The sequence below is a fragment of the Podarcis gaigeae genome (assembly GCF_964106915.1).
Source record: "Podarcis gaigeae genome assembly, chromosome: 10".
Classification (NCBI taxonomy): Eukaryota; Metazoa; Chordata; class Lepidosauria; order Squamata; family Lacertidae; genus Podarcis; species Podarcis gaigeae.
In genome coordinates, this window is record NC_139686.1 from 49,148,460 (window position 1) to 49,163,887 (window position 15,428).

General features: G+C 44.0%; 2 protein-coding genes across 5 annotated transcripts in view; one reads left to right on the plus strand and one right to left on the minus strand.

Annotated features, from left to right (window-relative positions):
* TMEM117 (transmembrane protein 117) overlaps nucleotides 1–15,428 on the minus strand; it is a 208,887-nt gene that overhangs the window by 162,949 nt on the left and 30,510 nt on the right. For all 4 annotated transcript variants that reach the window (XM_083699329.1, XM_083699328.1, XM_083699327.1 and 1 more), the window contains exon 3: nucleotides 5,979–6,111. In XM_083699329.1, coding sequence (XP_083555455.1) covers nucleotides 5,979–6,111 — 133 coding nt within the window. The remainder of the gene's footprint in view (nucleotides 1–5,978; nucleotides 6,112–15,428) is intronic.
* LOC310826683 (P2Y purinoceptor 1-like) lies at nucleotides 10,570–14,570 on the plus strand (the record flags this gene model as incomplete). Its single annotated transcript, XM_083701844.1, has 2 exons — nucleotides 10,570–10,624; nucleotides 13,357–14,570. 2 exons carry the CDS (start codon nucleotides 10,570–10,572, stop codon nucleotides 14,361–14,363), a joined length of 1,062 nt encoding a protein of 353 aa, XP_083557970.1. The 3' UTR covers nucleotides 14,364–14,570.

Consider the following 15,428-nt stretch of genomic DNA (forward strand, 5'->3'; position numbering starts at 1 on the left):
CTAGAAGCTCCAGCTGGGGCAAAATACTGTGGCCAGACAGCTGATGGGGACAGACTACCAGCACTGCATAACTTTGATGCTTAAAAATTGTCCCTAAATTATTGAGCCAGATTCAAGATCATTCATTAATCTGCAAAGCCTTACCAACATGGGTCCAAGATATACTGAGGCCAAATCACTGAGATCTGTTGGTCCTTCCTTATGGTTCAGATGCACAGTTTGTAACCTGTTGGTCTCCCTCCCAGCTGAGATTAGACTGGCATCTTCTTGTTGAACTTCAAGCACATGAGACTTACACTTAGACTTGTTCCAGCAGACATTTTCAGGAAGCGGTCAGTTTTATGATAACTTTTGATAGTTCTATTGCCTCATTTTCTGCAGCCTGTTTTTATGTACACTGCTTAGAAATGCGAATCATTAATCAGTGTCTAAATGTCGTAAGTAAAACAAACAAATCAATAAAAATGGGGAGATTTAAATGTTCATAATACCCCAGTTAATCTTGGCTGAAACCTCCTGCTACAATTTTAAAATAAGAACAATAATTTCAACCTTGAATATCCAATTTGAGCATAGTCATATTATGAAAGCTTCACATTATTTCTCTTTCGGCAATCTTGAATATCATTATTTTTGAGGGGGGACCTCAAGGTTGCAAGGGATTTTTGTAGTTAATTAAGAATCTTATTGATTTTTTAAATGTGTATGTACAATTAAATTTGCCTGCTCTTATCTTGAGTGCTGCATAGAACAATGGCTAAAGCAACAGGAGTAGGTGGCATCATCTGCTGGCTTCAGCTGGGCTCTGACATGCAAGGGAATCAGTTTCTCTGGTCTCTCTCTGCACAAAGGAAACCTTGACTGAATGAGAGTGTAAACGCTTTCAGGGAGCTGCAGTGTATCATCTATAGGCTCTCGAGTTTGAGAAACTGTAAATTTCCTCAGGAAAGGGGGGGGGGAATCACCTGTGGGGAATGTGGTATTATTGCTTCCATAAAAAGGAGCAAAACCTTGAAAATGCTGTCCATAAAATCCAAGTACATTCTAAAAGAAACGTGAGGTGTTGCCATGGTAACCCCAGGCAACTTCTTGATGTAAATCTGAGGCGGAGGACCATGAGGTGGCCTGGACACCCCATTTTCTTTTACTGGTATTGGCGAGTGTGGATTCCCTGCTCCTCCTCTAGAGCAATGTTTTCCATTTGGCGGTCCAAAGACCCCAGGTGGTCCGTGGCACCATTCACATAAAAAAATACTACCACAGAGATATCAAAATTTTCAAAAGTAGGGGTCCGTGGCTTGGCTTTTGAAAAACAAGGGGTCTGCAATCCTTAGCTAACTGAGTACTACTGCTCTAGAGTCATAATTTCCTTAATGGTTTGCTCCTTTCTGCATAACCCCAGAAGGAAGGGGGGAGAAACGAAAACAGAGCCTTGGGGCATCTTAAAAGATGTGCCCAATGTTAGTCCGACTTAAAGCAGACCCAGTGAAGTCAATAAACATGCCTAACTTAGGTCTACTAATTTCAGTGGGTTTTGTTCTGGGGAGGGAGCACTTGGTTAGCGACTCTTCCTAAGAAATTTATCATGGCATATAAGCTTTAGCAGGCTTTTATCAAATACACACACAAGAGAGAGGGTGGGGAGGGTAGAAAGAGTAGAAGAAATATTTGAGGTGTGTGTTCTTTTAATAAAGAGAGCCCAAAACATGAAGCAGCACAGGAGGCAAACAGAGAGGCATCATGTTACAATTTCCGAGTGCAAATTTCCGATCCTATCCAACGAATATGATCCAAGCAGGCTGGCAACCAGTAGCTGCTGGTAATGAACCGACAATGTGGTAAGATCAATAGTATAAATAAACTTCCCCCTGGGAAAGTTTATTTCATTGTTAGCTAAGGTCTGCTACAGAGCATGATAACAACAACAACAACAACAACAACAACAACAACAAATAATAATAATAATAATAACAACAACAACAACAACAACAACAACAACAACAACAACAACAACAACAATAATAATAATTTATTATTTATACCTAGCCCATCTGGCTAGGCTTCCTCAGCCACTCTGGGCAGCTTCCAACCAAATATTAAAATACAGTAATACATCAAACATTAAAAGCTTCCCTAAACATTCTATGAGATAAGTATATCCCCTGCCCTGCGATTTCTGGGTGGCTAACAGCTTATTGCTCAAAGTGAGCTTAGAGGGGGTGAGATGCCACCCAGTTCTTTTCAGCTAGACCTATAACCATCTCCTTTCTTTTCTGGCAGACATGATGAAGTCTGGCCCAACCCCACCACATAGAGGCAATTAGTGATACTTTTGAAGAAGAAGAAGAAGAAGAAGAAGAAGAAGAAGAAGAAGAAGAAGAAAAGCAATGACTCAGAACCATAACTGAAATAACAAGCCACATTACCAGCCTGCCTTGAATAATTCTTCAAGAGTAACTCCATTCTAATTACAGATAGGTAGCCGTGTTGGTCTGCCATAGTCAAAACAAAAAAAAATCCTTCCAGTAGCACCTTAAAGACCAACTAAGTTAGTTCTTGGTATGAGCTTTCGTGTGCATGCACACTTCTTCAGATACACTGAAACAGAAGTTTCCAGACCCTTCTATATAGTGAGAAGGTGGGGAGGGGTATTACTCAGAAGGGTGGTGGGAATGGGTGATTGGCAGATAGCTGTGATGAGCCTGTTGACGACTCTTAACGACTGCAATAGGTCTTACAGGAAAAAGCAAGGGGTGAAAAGGTGAAAAATGGCTTTGTCATGTATAATGAGATAAGAATCCAAGGTCTTTGTTCAGACCAGGTTTCTCCATGGTTTTAAGTTTGGTGATAAGTTGTAATTCAGGATTTTTTTTTTCCATTCTAATTAAATTCTTTTTAAAAAATAAAGATAAAAAATATAGGAAACCACAAAGATCATTATAATTTGGGAGAAGTTCTGTATAGGCTCATATTACTGGATTTCTGACTCTTCACAGTACGCACTGCTCTGAATGGTAAGCAACACTGATCCCCATTCACAGCTTTCTAAATGTTGAACCCTTTTGAAGTTCCAAAATATACGTCCACTCTTCTGATTTTTAAAGCCTTTTGCTGCCCTCTTGTGGTTCTTCACAGAAATATGCTGGTGAGTGATAACACACCCATATGATGTGGGAAAGGAAAGGAACGGCGCTGATTTTAGAAGGCAGATTGGATTTCATTCCAGTGTTTTGCAAGGCAGAAAGGTTTTGGATTCCTTGCCCTGTTTTAGATGATGCTGCCTTAACTGGCAACACATACTTATGTGGCACTGGACAATGTCTCCTGAAATATAATTATCTGATATCAATACATTTTGCCCTGATTCCTCAATACACATTGAGATGGTGTAGATCAGAGGTGCCAGAACTCTTTGGGTCCAATGGCACATTTGGGGGGATCCTTGTTGTGCGCACTACAAAATGTGCATTTCACAGAACATTGGGAATTCTCAGAATCATCCTCCCTCTAAACCAGGGGTCAGCAAACTTTTTCAGCAGGGGGCCAGTCCACTGTCCGTCAGACCTTGTGGGGAGCAGGACTATATTTTGGGGGGGCAAGAATGAATTCCTATGTCCCACAAATAACCCAGAGATGCATTTTAAATAAAAGGACACATTCTATTCATGTAAAAACATGCTGATTCCTAGACCATCCGCGGGCCGGATTTAGAAATCGATTGGGCCAGATCCAGCCCTCGGGCCTTAGTTTACCTAGCCATGCTCTAAACAAACAACAGGCTACATCACTCCACCACACCACAGAAAAAGAAAAGAAAAAACAGGCAATGCTTCCCAAGCAGAGAAGCAAAGAGTTTTGTAAAACTCTGGGGTTTTTTAAAATTAAAATCCAGAAGGGGCAAGGGGTCTTGGTGAGCATCAAGGGTATATGTCCATAGGGACCATCTTGGGAACCCCAAGCAATATAATATACATACATATCCCGCCCATCTGGCTGGTTTCCCCAGCCACTCTGGGCGGCTCCCAGCAGAATATTGGAAACACGATAAAACATCGAACATTAAAAACTTCCCTAAACAGGGCTGCCTTCAGATGTCTTCTAAAAGACAGATAGTTGTTTATTTCCTTGACATCTGGTGGGAGAGCGTTCCACAGGGTGGGCGCCACCACCAAGAAGGCCCTCTCCTGGTTCCCTGTAACGTCACTTCTCGCAGGGAGGGAACAGCCAGAAGGCCCTTGGCACTGGACCTCTGTGTCTGGGTTGAACGATGGGGGTGGAGACGTTCCTTCAGGTATACCGGGCTGAGGCATTCTCAGTGTCCATGCTGAAAGATGGGGATAGAGGCAGTTAGGCAGCCCCCTATCGTGGCAGACAGTGAGAAGGCCAAGACCTGCTAAGTTTCAGCCAGGGTGATGTGTCCTCAGGGAGAGTCTGTTGAGATGCTAACATATAATCAGGGCCATAGCGTGGGGAGAGCTAGTGGGGCTGTAGCCCCAGGCATATGGTTTTGAGGGTGCACGACTCCATCAGGATCCCCACCCTGCCTGCCTGCTGCTGGGGGTCTCTGGGCTCCAGAACCAGCCTTGCCACCAAGGCCAGATGGCCTCCCCCCTGCACAGGTACGCAGCACAGTGTGACCCGTGAAGCCTCTGTGCCCCATGCCCACCCAGCAGCAAGGGTTCAGCTGGTATGGCAGGTTTTCTGCACTCTTCACACCCAGCCCCTGGTCCCTCCTGTGTGCCGCTGCATATAACGGCTTCTCTAGTATTTTGAATCCTCAAAAAAATGTGTGTTTCCTTTCATTGTTTTATAAAGAACCATGTTTGGTTTGGTTTGTTGGCTTGTTTGTGTGTTTTTGAGGGGGGAAAGCTCCCCCATTTAGCAGCAGGGATGCTTTAAATATCATCCCCCTTCAGAAAAGAGCACTTTAAAAAGAAAAAAGGCAAAAGGAAATACAGCTTCCCCAAAAGCAGGACACACCATGCAGTGGCGTAGCGTGGGTTGTCAGCACCCGGGGCAAGGCAAGTAATTTGCGCCCCCTGCAGTGAGAGAGAGTGAGTGAGCCAGGTAGGGGCAGAGAGCTGCGAGTGCGAGCGTGCCCCCCCAGATGTTGCACCCGGTGCAGCTGGGCCCCCCCTGCACCCCCACGCTACGCCACTGACACCATGTTTGACCAGAAGTAACCTCAACAAAATTCATGCCGTTCACTACCAGGTTCTTGACACATTCCATTTACTCCTTCCCCCACTGCTCCCCATTTTATTGCCCCAGCTAGTAAGCAAAAACAAGGGAATGTAACAAGTTCCATATGTGACTGGTGGGCTCATGGAATAAAATAGGTCACCTGCCCAGAGGCACTGCTGTGTTTGAGGTGACCCCAAGTGAGATGTCTTCTGGGGCTGCACTGTGTAGCCCTTTACTGCCCTGGTGTCCCCCAATTGCAGGGTCTGGGAGAGTTGTGATGCAGGTTGTGTGTGTGTGCTTGTGAAACATAGAAAGAGGGAGAAAATGTGGAGCAGGAGGCGGGGCAATGCAGGTGGGCGCCACCCCCTAGTAAAATTTAAAAGACATGGTAGCCTGAAATCAGCAGGCCCATGTCCTTCACTTCTTTTCTAGCCATAGGCCAGAAACTGATGAGCATTAAAACAACAACAACAACCACATACACACCTCCAGGAACTCAAGTTGTATTCACCACTCAAGTTACAATTTTCAGTTATGAAAAGATTTGTGCCATATTCAAGGATAGGAATGAATCTGATTCACTCCGCAATGCAGACCTGTCACACTCAGTATGTTTTCTGGACTGCAGCTCTCATAATTCCTAACTATTGGTCATGCTGGCTGGGACTGGTGGGAGCTGGAGTCCCAGAACATTTGGAGGACCATAGGCTTTCTGTTAGTTATGCAATGACCAATCTGTTACGGCACCCAAAAGAGCTAATTAAGAGGATACGGTTTAGGGAAGCACAGCTTACCTCATGTAACCTGCCATAAGGAGACACAGATTGTATATGTGAGAAAAAATAAAGAGGAAGAGGATGGTGCTGAAGAACATTGTCATCCAAGAGCCATGGTCCTCTCGGAACATTTTCAATCGGAGTAATTGGCCTGCAATGAGAAGATGGTTAGAAACGTGTTAAAACAAATGTTCACCCAACAGGTTTTCCACTGCTCTAATACAAGAGGGAGAAAACACAGGTGGCAGGTCTATATTTGCTTAGGAGGTTCAATGATTGAATCAAACTCCAATAAACATGCAAATGCGCAGGTTTGGCGAAGAATATGGTCGGCGGCTCTATTGTAAGGCATCTGTTTACACGGTAAACAGAGATACCCCTTCCCGGCGGTTGTGACGTGGCTTGGAAAACTCGTGTCACATTCATGCATACATTTGACTGCAAAACGTTTTTGGAATGGTGCAGTTTTTGTTGATTCTGTGTGAAGGAAAGAATTGGCTTGTGGCTCCCACAGAACGAGACACGCAGAACGTTGGCTCCAAAGCTCCTGCTGTGGCCTGGCACACACTCTTTCCCACATCATAGTATTTTCTTGTTGGGCCTGTTGAGATATTATACTAGGAAGAACAAGTGGGTGTGGGGGGGGGGTGAGGCAGCTTCTGGGTTGCTTGGATAATTTGGACTGCTGACTCCCAAAGGAATAATTTGGGTTCCAAGGTTCTGCTGTTCCCTCGGCCATAGTTCCTCAAGCTAGTATACATGTGTTCATGGGTATTTCAGTTAATGTGCAAGTTTACTGGATATGGCCTGGGGTTGGGGGCTGAAAGTGGCTTTTCCACATCCCTCCTCCAGGCATAAGCCCTCCCTAGTCACACCTGCTTCTGGCCCTACTTTGAGTGTTTTGTTCTGGCTGGGGTGTATCCTTCAACTCTGCCATCCCACCCATGACTAGGGCTGGGCAATACAGTATCTGGTTTTCAGCATCATTATATATCACCAGCTAAACAAAAACCTGCATCTAGCGCTTAGATTTGGGATGCTGGTGGCTCTGTGGGTTAAACCACAGAGCCTAGGACTTGCTGATCGGAAGGTCGGTGGTTCGAATCCCTGCATGGGGTGAGCTTCCGTTGCTCGGTCCGTGCTCCTGCCAACCTAGCAGTTCGAAAGCACGCCAGTGCAAGTAGATAAATAGGTACTGCTCAGGCAGGAAGGTAAACGGTGTTTCCATGCGCTGCTCTGGTTCGCCAGAAGCGGCTTAGTCATGCTGGCCACATGACCCGGAAGCTGTACGTCGGCTCCCATGGCCAATAAAGTGAGATGAGCACCACAACCCCAGAGTCGGTCACAACTGGACCTAATGGTCAGGGGTCCCTTTACCTTTACCTTTTTAACACTTAGATTAGTGTTGTATAACATCCAGTAATCCTCTGTGTGTGTTGCAGAAACCTGATTGCTATCTCCATCCTGAGTAAGCATAAGGAAGACTACCTTACATTTGCCTGAATGCCACTCCCTGATAACAACCAACTGATTAATAAACTTGGACTGTATTATCTGATACCAGGGGCAGTGCAAAATAACATGTGTGATGGATTCTATTTGTCTCTGTCCACAAGGGCATAGTCTATCTACAAGTAATATTTCCTGGACTCTCCTCTGTTGTGTTGCTCAGAGTAGCACATTCAGTCTCGCTAGCATGTAGGCCCTGGGCTGATTCAAGTTGGTCAAATGGGAGAGATAAGATGCCATTGGATGCCCACCTTGCCCCACCCCCAGACTTGCAACAGGGCAATCTCATCCGTACCTATTCAGAGGTAAGCCACAATGAATGATATGGCGCTTAGTCCTGTGCGAGCAAGTTTAGAACTGCAACCCAAGAGAACTACTTCAACACAGTTTGAACAGCCTTTAAGAGTCCTGTTAGCGGAGAATGTATTTCATGGGAAACGCAACAAAAGAATGTTTATTGTGGCAACTCAGCCATACAGAAGAGTAATTAGACCTGCTGACAGCATTCAGCTTGGTGGTATGCTAACAATAAAGTCATTAATCTCCATCCTAACTGGATATCTACAGCATATTTTATTCTCTGTGAAAAAGCTAAAGGCTTCTTTTACTGAGTTAGAGCTACGGTTATCCTGTATTCCCATCTTAACAATTTCTCCCCCAGCCCAGTTCTGAGGTAAATTCTAGCCCTTTTGGTTTCAGATATGGCCATGGTAGAGGTCTCTTCCTGCAATGTGATTACCCTACTTACAGAGCAGCGTTAACAAAAAAGGGGGGGAGTAGGCTGAGTGCTGACATTATTTAACACTGAAAAGTTAACATACCACTTCTTCCTAATGAGGCAATGTATAAGTAAGTGATGGCTAAGTGCCATGAGCGATGCTTCAGGAGGCAAGTCTGGGAGAATGAGCATCTAAAATAGAATCATTTCTCACAATGAAAAATACTTAAAGTGGCTACAAAGAAGCTTACGCTAATGGCTTTCGTTGAAATGCTTCTATTTCAGGAAGCTAATTGGTTAACACAAAAAAGCAGGTGGTTCAAACCATGACCTGTGGTGCTTGAATTTTAATTGATTTTAGTAGGACTAAGGCCAGATTGACACGTATGGAAGTCCAATGAGGTGGAAGGGTCCTTGGACAGCAAGGTGGGTTGTGCCACGTCAGACAGCAGGTTGAAATACCCCTTTTGAAAAACCTTCTCATGTACAGAAGCAACACTTCCCTGCAAGTAACAAGCTAACACATCAGGAAGAGAATTTCTATGGCAATTATATGAATATCAACCAGGAACATGGGTGGTGCTGTGGTCTAAACCACTGAGCCTCTTGGGCTTGCCAATCGGAAGGTCAGCGGTTCGAATCTCCACAATGGAGTGAGCTCCTGTTGCTCTGCCCCAGTTCCTGCCAACCTAGCAGTTTGAAAGCATGCCAGTGCAAGTAGATAAATAGGTACCACTGTGGCGGGAAGGTAAACAGCGCTTCCGTGTGCTCTGGTTTCTGTCACGGTGTTCTGTTGTGCCAGAAGCAGTTTAGTCATGCTGGCCACATGACCCGGAAAGCTGTCTGTGGACAAAAGCCGTCTCCCTCGGCCTGAAAGCGGGATGAGTGCCACAATCCCATAGTCACCTTTGACTTGACTTAACCATCCAGGGGTCCTTTACCCTTTACCATTTTTTAAAATGTGAATATCAAACCACAGAGATTAAATACTAAAAGCGACCACAAGAGAAGTTGGAACGAGTAAACCTTTGCAATGCCGCTTTGTGATGGAAACAAATTCTTCATAAGAACATAAGACAAGCCCTGCTGAATGCGGGAACATCTGGTTGGCCACTGTGAGAACAGGATGCTGGACTGAAAGGGCCACTGTCCTGGTCCAGTAGGCTCTTTTTATGTTCTTAAAATAAAGGCTGACCACCAGCAGCTCTTCCTTAAGATAGGACTCTGAGTGATGCCACCTGCACACCAATAACCACACCAGCAGGCTAAAGAGGGGGAGCCTGGACAAGCAACGGTCATGGGATTCGATGGCAAACATTTGTGAGCTTGGGAAGACTATTGTTTGTTTATTTAAATCATTTATATACCACCTAATTTTTTAAAAAAATCTCTAAGAGGTACTATTCACTGAGACTACTACGTCCTTCTCAAAATGGGCCTCCAACAAAGGGAAGATCCTCCCTTCCTTGTTACACTGAACTCTGACTTTTCCTCTAGAGAGCCAGTGGATAAGAGCAGTAGACTCGTAATCTGGTGAACCGGGTTCGCGTCTCTGCTCCTCCACATGCAGCTGCTGGGTGACCTTGGGCTAGTCACACTTCTTTGAAGTCTCTCATCCCCACTCATCTCACAGAGTGTTTGTTGTGGGGGAGGAAGGGAAAGGAGATTGCTAGCCACTTTGAGGCTCCTTCGGGTAGTGATAAAGTGGGATATCAAATCCAAACTACTCTTCTTCTTCTTCTTCTTCTTCTTCTTCTTCTTCTTCTTCTTCTTCTTCTTCTTCTTCCAAGGACCTCAAGGTGGCATGCATGGTTCTGCCCCTCCCCATTATAACCTCACAACAACCCAGTGAGGTAGGTTAGGTTGACCGACAGCAACTGGCCCAAGGTCACCCAGTGAGTTGTATGGCTTAGTGGAGATTTGAACCCTGCTCCCTGAGGCCCCAGTCTGACACACTAATCAGTGCACCACAATGGCAAACGGAGGTGCCAGTGCTGTGAGCAAAAAGACCCACAAAGGTAGCTAGCTAGCTGCTGGTGTGTACTTTGGATTGGTTTCCTAGGATTCCTTAAAAGCATCTACACAAAACAAAACCTGATCGGTTTGGATTTTATGCGGCGTATTTTTGTGATAAGCAGTGAAAACACAGGCGGCAAATTGTTTTCCTGAGATAATATGCGGTATCATTGTAAAAGTGTGGGCAAGCAGAAAAGTGTGACTTAGCCTTTCTCTGCGAAGGGGAGGAGTCTAGAGGCTGAAAGAAGTGGCCCGTATGTTTCCATTTTCATTATCCACAATATGTGGATTATTAATGAACACAGATGAGAACATAGACGTTAATGGGATTCTGACAAAACTGGAGATTAATGGGGAAATTCCGAGATGACTTGGAACTCCCAGCCCTGCACAATGGAGAATGCAACCATTTTTAAACCAGGTAAGAAAATAGTAAAATACCTATTTTCAAGTATTTGTTTGAGTGGGATACAGCATTTAGTGTTGTTCTTGGCATCTGTCTGTCTCGAGAAAGAATGTAGGAACTAACCTGAGTTTTAAGTTATACATAAGCATGGGATACAGAGCCTGCAGCTGAATATTGTATTTTCCACGAATTCTTATTCTGAAATGATTTTCAAGCAGTTCTCCTTCAATTCTAATAAATACAGATCTTGACAATTCATTTTACCTTGATTTCATTAAGAATTAAAATGAAACGTTAAATTTCTATTGGCATAGCTCATTACACTTTACTGGAGTGTTAATTGAGCATAAAAGAGGAATTTGCCTCACAATTAATAACCAAAAGGTAAAGCATTAATTTTCAGTACTGGATGTCATATTAGCTACTGTTCCATTAAAGACCAATATCTGTTTCTGTTTTTACTAACGCCTAATGCTGCAAAGCGTGAAAGGCTATAATTATGAACCATTGTTTGCAATGTATCCCATAATATAGGATATACATGACTAGGAATGGGTGAATGTGACAGTTTCAGTTTCTCTCAGTCTCTCATTTTTACAACTGTCAGTTCTCTACATACACATCAATTTGTGGATTTATTTATTTTTTACATGAAAATTCATCAGCATTACATGATAAATTTATCTTCATGCACACGTTTGCAAAGCACTTTTCCCTAATGTAACACACTGGTGTATGCTATAGTCACTGATATATGCATTGTTTACACACTTTACCGTAGTGCATGCATTTTCAATGTGCTGGCATCAATGCTGATTTCAGGTGAGATCGTGCAAGAAATCACACGAGCTCTTGCAGGCTTGTGATTCCAGCAACACACAAAATCAGCACTGCTTCTCTGACAGTGGTGGGGCACCCAGCGGGGGTGATGGCCTCATCCTGCCTAATAGCTGTGCCAACTCTGGACTGAGACAATTTAATTGTTTGTAGGATGCTTGGGGCGGGGGAGTTTTGTCATTGATGCCAAAGGAATGGTGGAATATAAATTGATTAGAAAAATAAATAATGGGCCGTCTTCACATCTGTCAACAGCACATAGATCCATGACCCACTCACACATGCTTTGACACATGATGAAGCTAATATACCCGCCCCATACATTCTCATGTTGCACTTGGTCCTCATTTGGTTTCATTTGGTAATTTTAGACACAGAAAGCAGCATTAACGCACATTATGGGATTGTTGCCTTCATAGTACCTTTGTTTAGCAGGAAGTAATTAAATATTATCATCTTAGCCTGGATAATGTCTCCTTATCATTTTGTGCTTGTAATTACGGGAGTCTTTATAGTAGCCCAGAGATTAAGCAGTGAGAAGTAATTACCAATAGATACTTATAACTACAAAACGAGTTGCATTACCCTGCTGGAAAGCAAGGTATCCTCCAAACAGGAACAGCAGGATTGTGGAAATGAGCAGTCTAAGAACACATAAAATAGCAGTCTTAGGTACAGAAAACTAGGGTTTTGTGGAACAGGCGTTTTGCAAACATTGCCTGGAGAGACTCAATGACAAATTAAATGTGGCATTATTCTCACCGTGGGGCCTTGCCTTCTTGATATATAGGATGGAGCAGGGGAAGGGGCGCTGGATTGCAACCACGATGAGGGGGTTTAACCCTTTGGAACCCCACCACCACAGTCCTGGTCAGAATCCACCCCCACAATCCCCAAATGTACTTGCTATTCACCATGAGAAGAAAGCTTTATATACAGTGGTATCTTGGTTCTCAAGAGGCTTAGTTGTCGAACAAATCGGCTCCCAAACGCCGCAAACCCAGAGGTAAGTGTTCCGGTTTGCGAATGTTTTTCAGAAGCTGAACATCTGACACGGTTTCCGCTTGAGTGAAGGAAGCCAATCAGAAACCACGCCTTGATTTTTGAGCGGTTTCGGGAGTCAAACGGACTCCCGGAATGGATTAAGTTTGAGAACCAAGGTATCAATTGGCTAAACAAAAGTCATGGCAAGGCTAGGAAGCTGTCTAATATCAAGTTAGACCAAAGGTCTATCTAGCTCAGAGTAACACCACTAGCTGGCAGCAACTCTCTCAGGCTGTGGTTTCTCCAGTGCCAGGGATAACCTGGGACCTTCTGCATGCAAAAATATATGGCAAATAAGGGAAGGCAAAGGGCCATCAAGAAGCATCCTTATTTGCCATATTTTCCCACTGAAACAGTAAATCCAAATTACATGGGAAAACAATATGGGGATGGCATTTGGGTGAGGGCAACATCATACAGAAAGTTTGGACTTGATATCCCGCTTTATCACTACCTGAAGGAGTCTCAAAGCGGCTAACATTCTCCTTTCCCTTCCTCCCTCACAGCAAACACTCTGTGAGGTGAGTGAGGCTGAGAGACTTCAAAGAAGTGTGACTAGCCCAAGGTCACCCAGCAGCTGCATGTGGAAGAGCAGGGAAGCAAACCCAGTTCACCAGATTACGAGTCCACTGCTCCTAACCACTACACCACACTGTCTACACAGACACTGCACAAAATGTGCATGCACCTTCTGATGTGCAGAAATGCCCACTTTCCAATTTTATTGTACCATACTATCATTCGACCCGAGCCAGTGCCAAGTGAGTGGGCCACAGAGAATTTATTTACCACTGAAGTCCCGTTTGCTCACAGAGATCCTTTTAAGTGTTTTGAAGCAACACCTTGACTTTTTCTTTTGCTTCCAGGTAAAATCCATGGAATGCTGTCAAATACTACTTGCATTACCTTCTGCAGCAGCTTTAGCAGGCTGGAATGGTACTGCTACTTTGTGTTTATACTTTGCTTCTTACTTGTGCTAATAGGATTTCTTGGGAACACGTTCACGCTGCTCTATTATATATACACTGTGAAATCGTGGACCAGTAGTTCTGTATTTTTATTCAATTTGGCACTGTGCGACTTCACCTGGATTTTCCTGATTCCCTTTTCAGCCTACTACCTTCTGCTTAATCACACAGCATATTCTACCCAGGTATTCTGCCAGGTGAAACGAACGTTCTTCAACATTAACGTCTACGGAAGCATCTATTTTCTCACACTGATCAGTTTTGACCGATTTCTAGGTGCCGTCCACCCAATTCGTTCCTTAAAGTGGTGGGATAAAAGCAGAGCTACGTATTGCACCATCGCCATCTGGGTCCTCATTTTCATAGAGTCCATTCCTGATTTTTACTACACATTCATGGTCCAGAGGAAAAGGGAATCTGCCGCTTGCCTGGATAAAGCGGGAGACCCTCTGCACTTTGCGGTGCCTTTTACCATTTTCAGAGTTCTCTTTGGATTCCTTATTCCAGTCATAGTCATCTTTACATGCTACACGTTGACTGTGAAAGCATTACAGAAAATGAAAAACCGCCAACAGGGAAGACACCGAATTGGAAAGTCCTTGATATTGGTTTTAGCTGCAATGGTTGTTTTTGCGGTGGCCTTCATTCCCTATCATGCCACGATGACGGCAGTGATAATTTACAGAATGAATTACCAGCTCAACTCTGACAATATACACCTGATAGTTGTCATTTATAAGTTCACCGAAGTCATCTGTGTTTTGAGCAGCTCCCTAAACCCCATCATTTTCGTGCTTGCAAGCAAGAAATTCCAAGATAAGTTCAAAAGCATGCAGTGTTCTCCTAAACACAGATGTCATTGCTGTCGATCACATAAAATTGAGGATGCTGCAGCTGCACTTTGATAGGTTAGATGCTTCGTCATTTTCAACTTCTGCTCTGATAATAGTTTTGAGACAAGTGGTACCTTTTGTTGAATCAAGCTCTGCTGGCATATCAGCAAGCTTTTCAAGGTCATTGAGTCTTTCTTCGAGCATTACCGTTACAGTAAAGTAAACTCATAAGGACAGGTGGTAGGGATGAGCATACTGGCTCCAGCTTCCTCCAGCTTCATTCCCATTGCCCTTCCAGCTCATAGATGGTAACATCTGAAGCTGGGAACCTTCTGTACTCATGGAGGTTACACACACATTTTGGAACCCTGGAAAACCAGGGTTCTAGAATGTAGAGTGACTCTTCAGAAGGAGACTGCTGCTTCCTTCACAACCTGAAAGGCTTGGGGCAAGTGGATTCCTCTCCCCTGCCTCCTCGTGTGTTTATTTTCCCCAAATTGTAATGTCTGGAAAGGGCTATGCCTTAAGTGAACTGGACTAAGGGTTCTACGCAGCTCAATAGCTGCTCACACACTGCAGAAAAGTTCCATTCCAACCACTTTCACTGGACTGATCTTGGATCAGGCCATACGTTGGAATCTCACCGAACTCTACCATATCATCAGAGAAGGGTGTGTGACAGATGTTCACTAATGAACCAGATCTCAGTAATGTAATCAGTTCACATTTACCATTCCATATTGAAAGGGAAGGATAGCCCTTCAAGTCTTAAAAGCCACTGCCTGGTATTTCCAGATTTAACCATTGCTTATGTGCAGGAAGGTTTCTCCATTGGAGCTTCTTAAGCATTACCTAAGTCGTGTGGTATCCCCTCTGCCCTGATTGCCTTCCAGAAGGCTAGGCACCCAAACTGTGGTCTGAGCATCATTCATGGCATGTCTTTGAATAACACGTCCACTTTGAATTTTATAGAAGTCTATGGAATTCAAATGGCAATAAAAAATAAGAAATAAAAATACAAAAAAAATCATACGGTGTTTAGCACAGTGCAAAACAATTGCTACAACAAGCAGCAGAGAAATCATTAAGGGGTCTGTTAGGGCCACAGCAATTTTCAAGTGGTCCATGGCGGGTGGG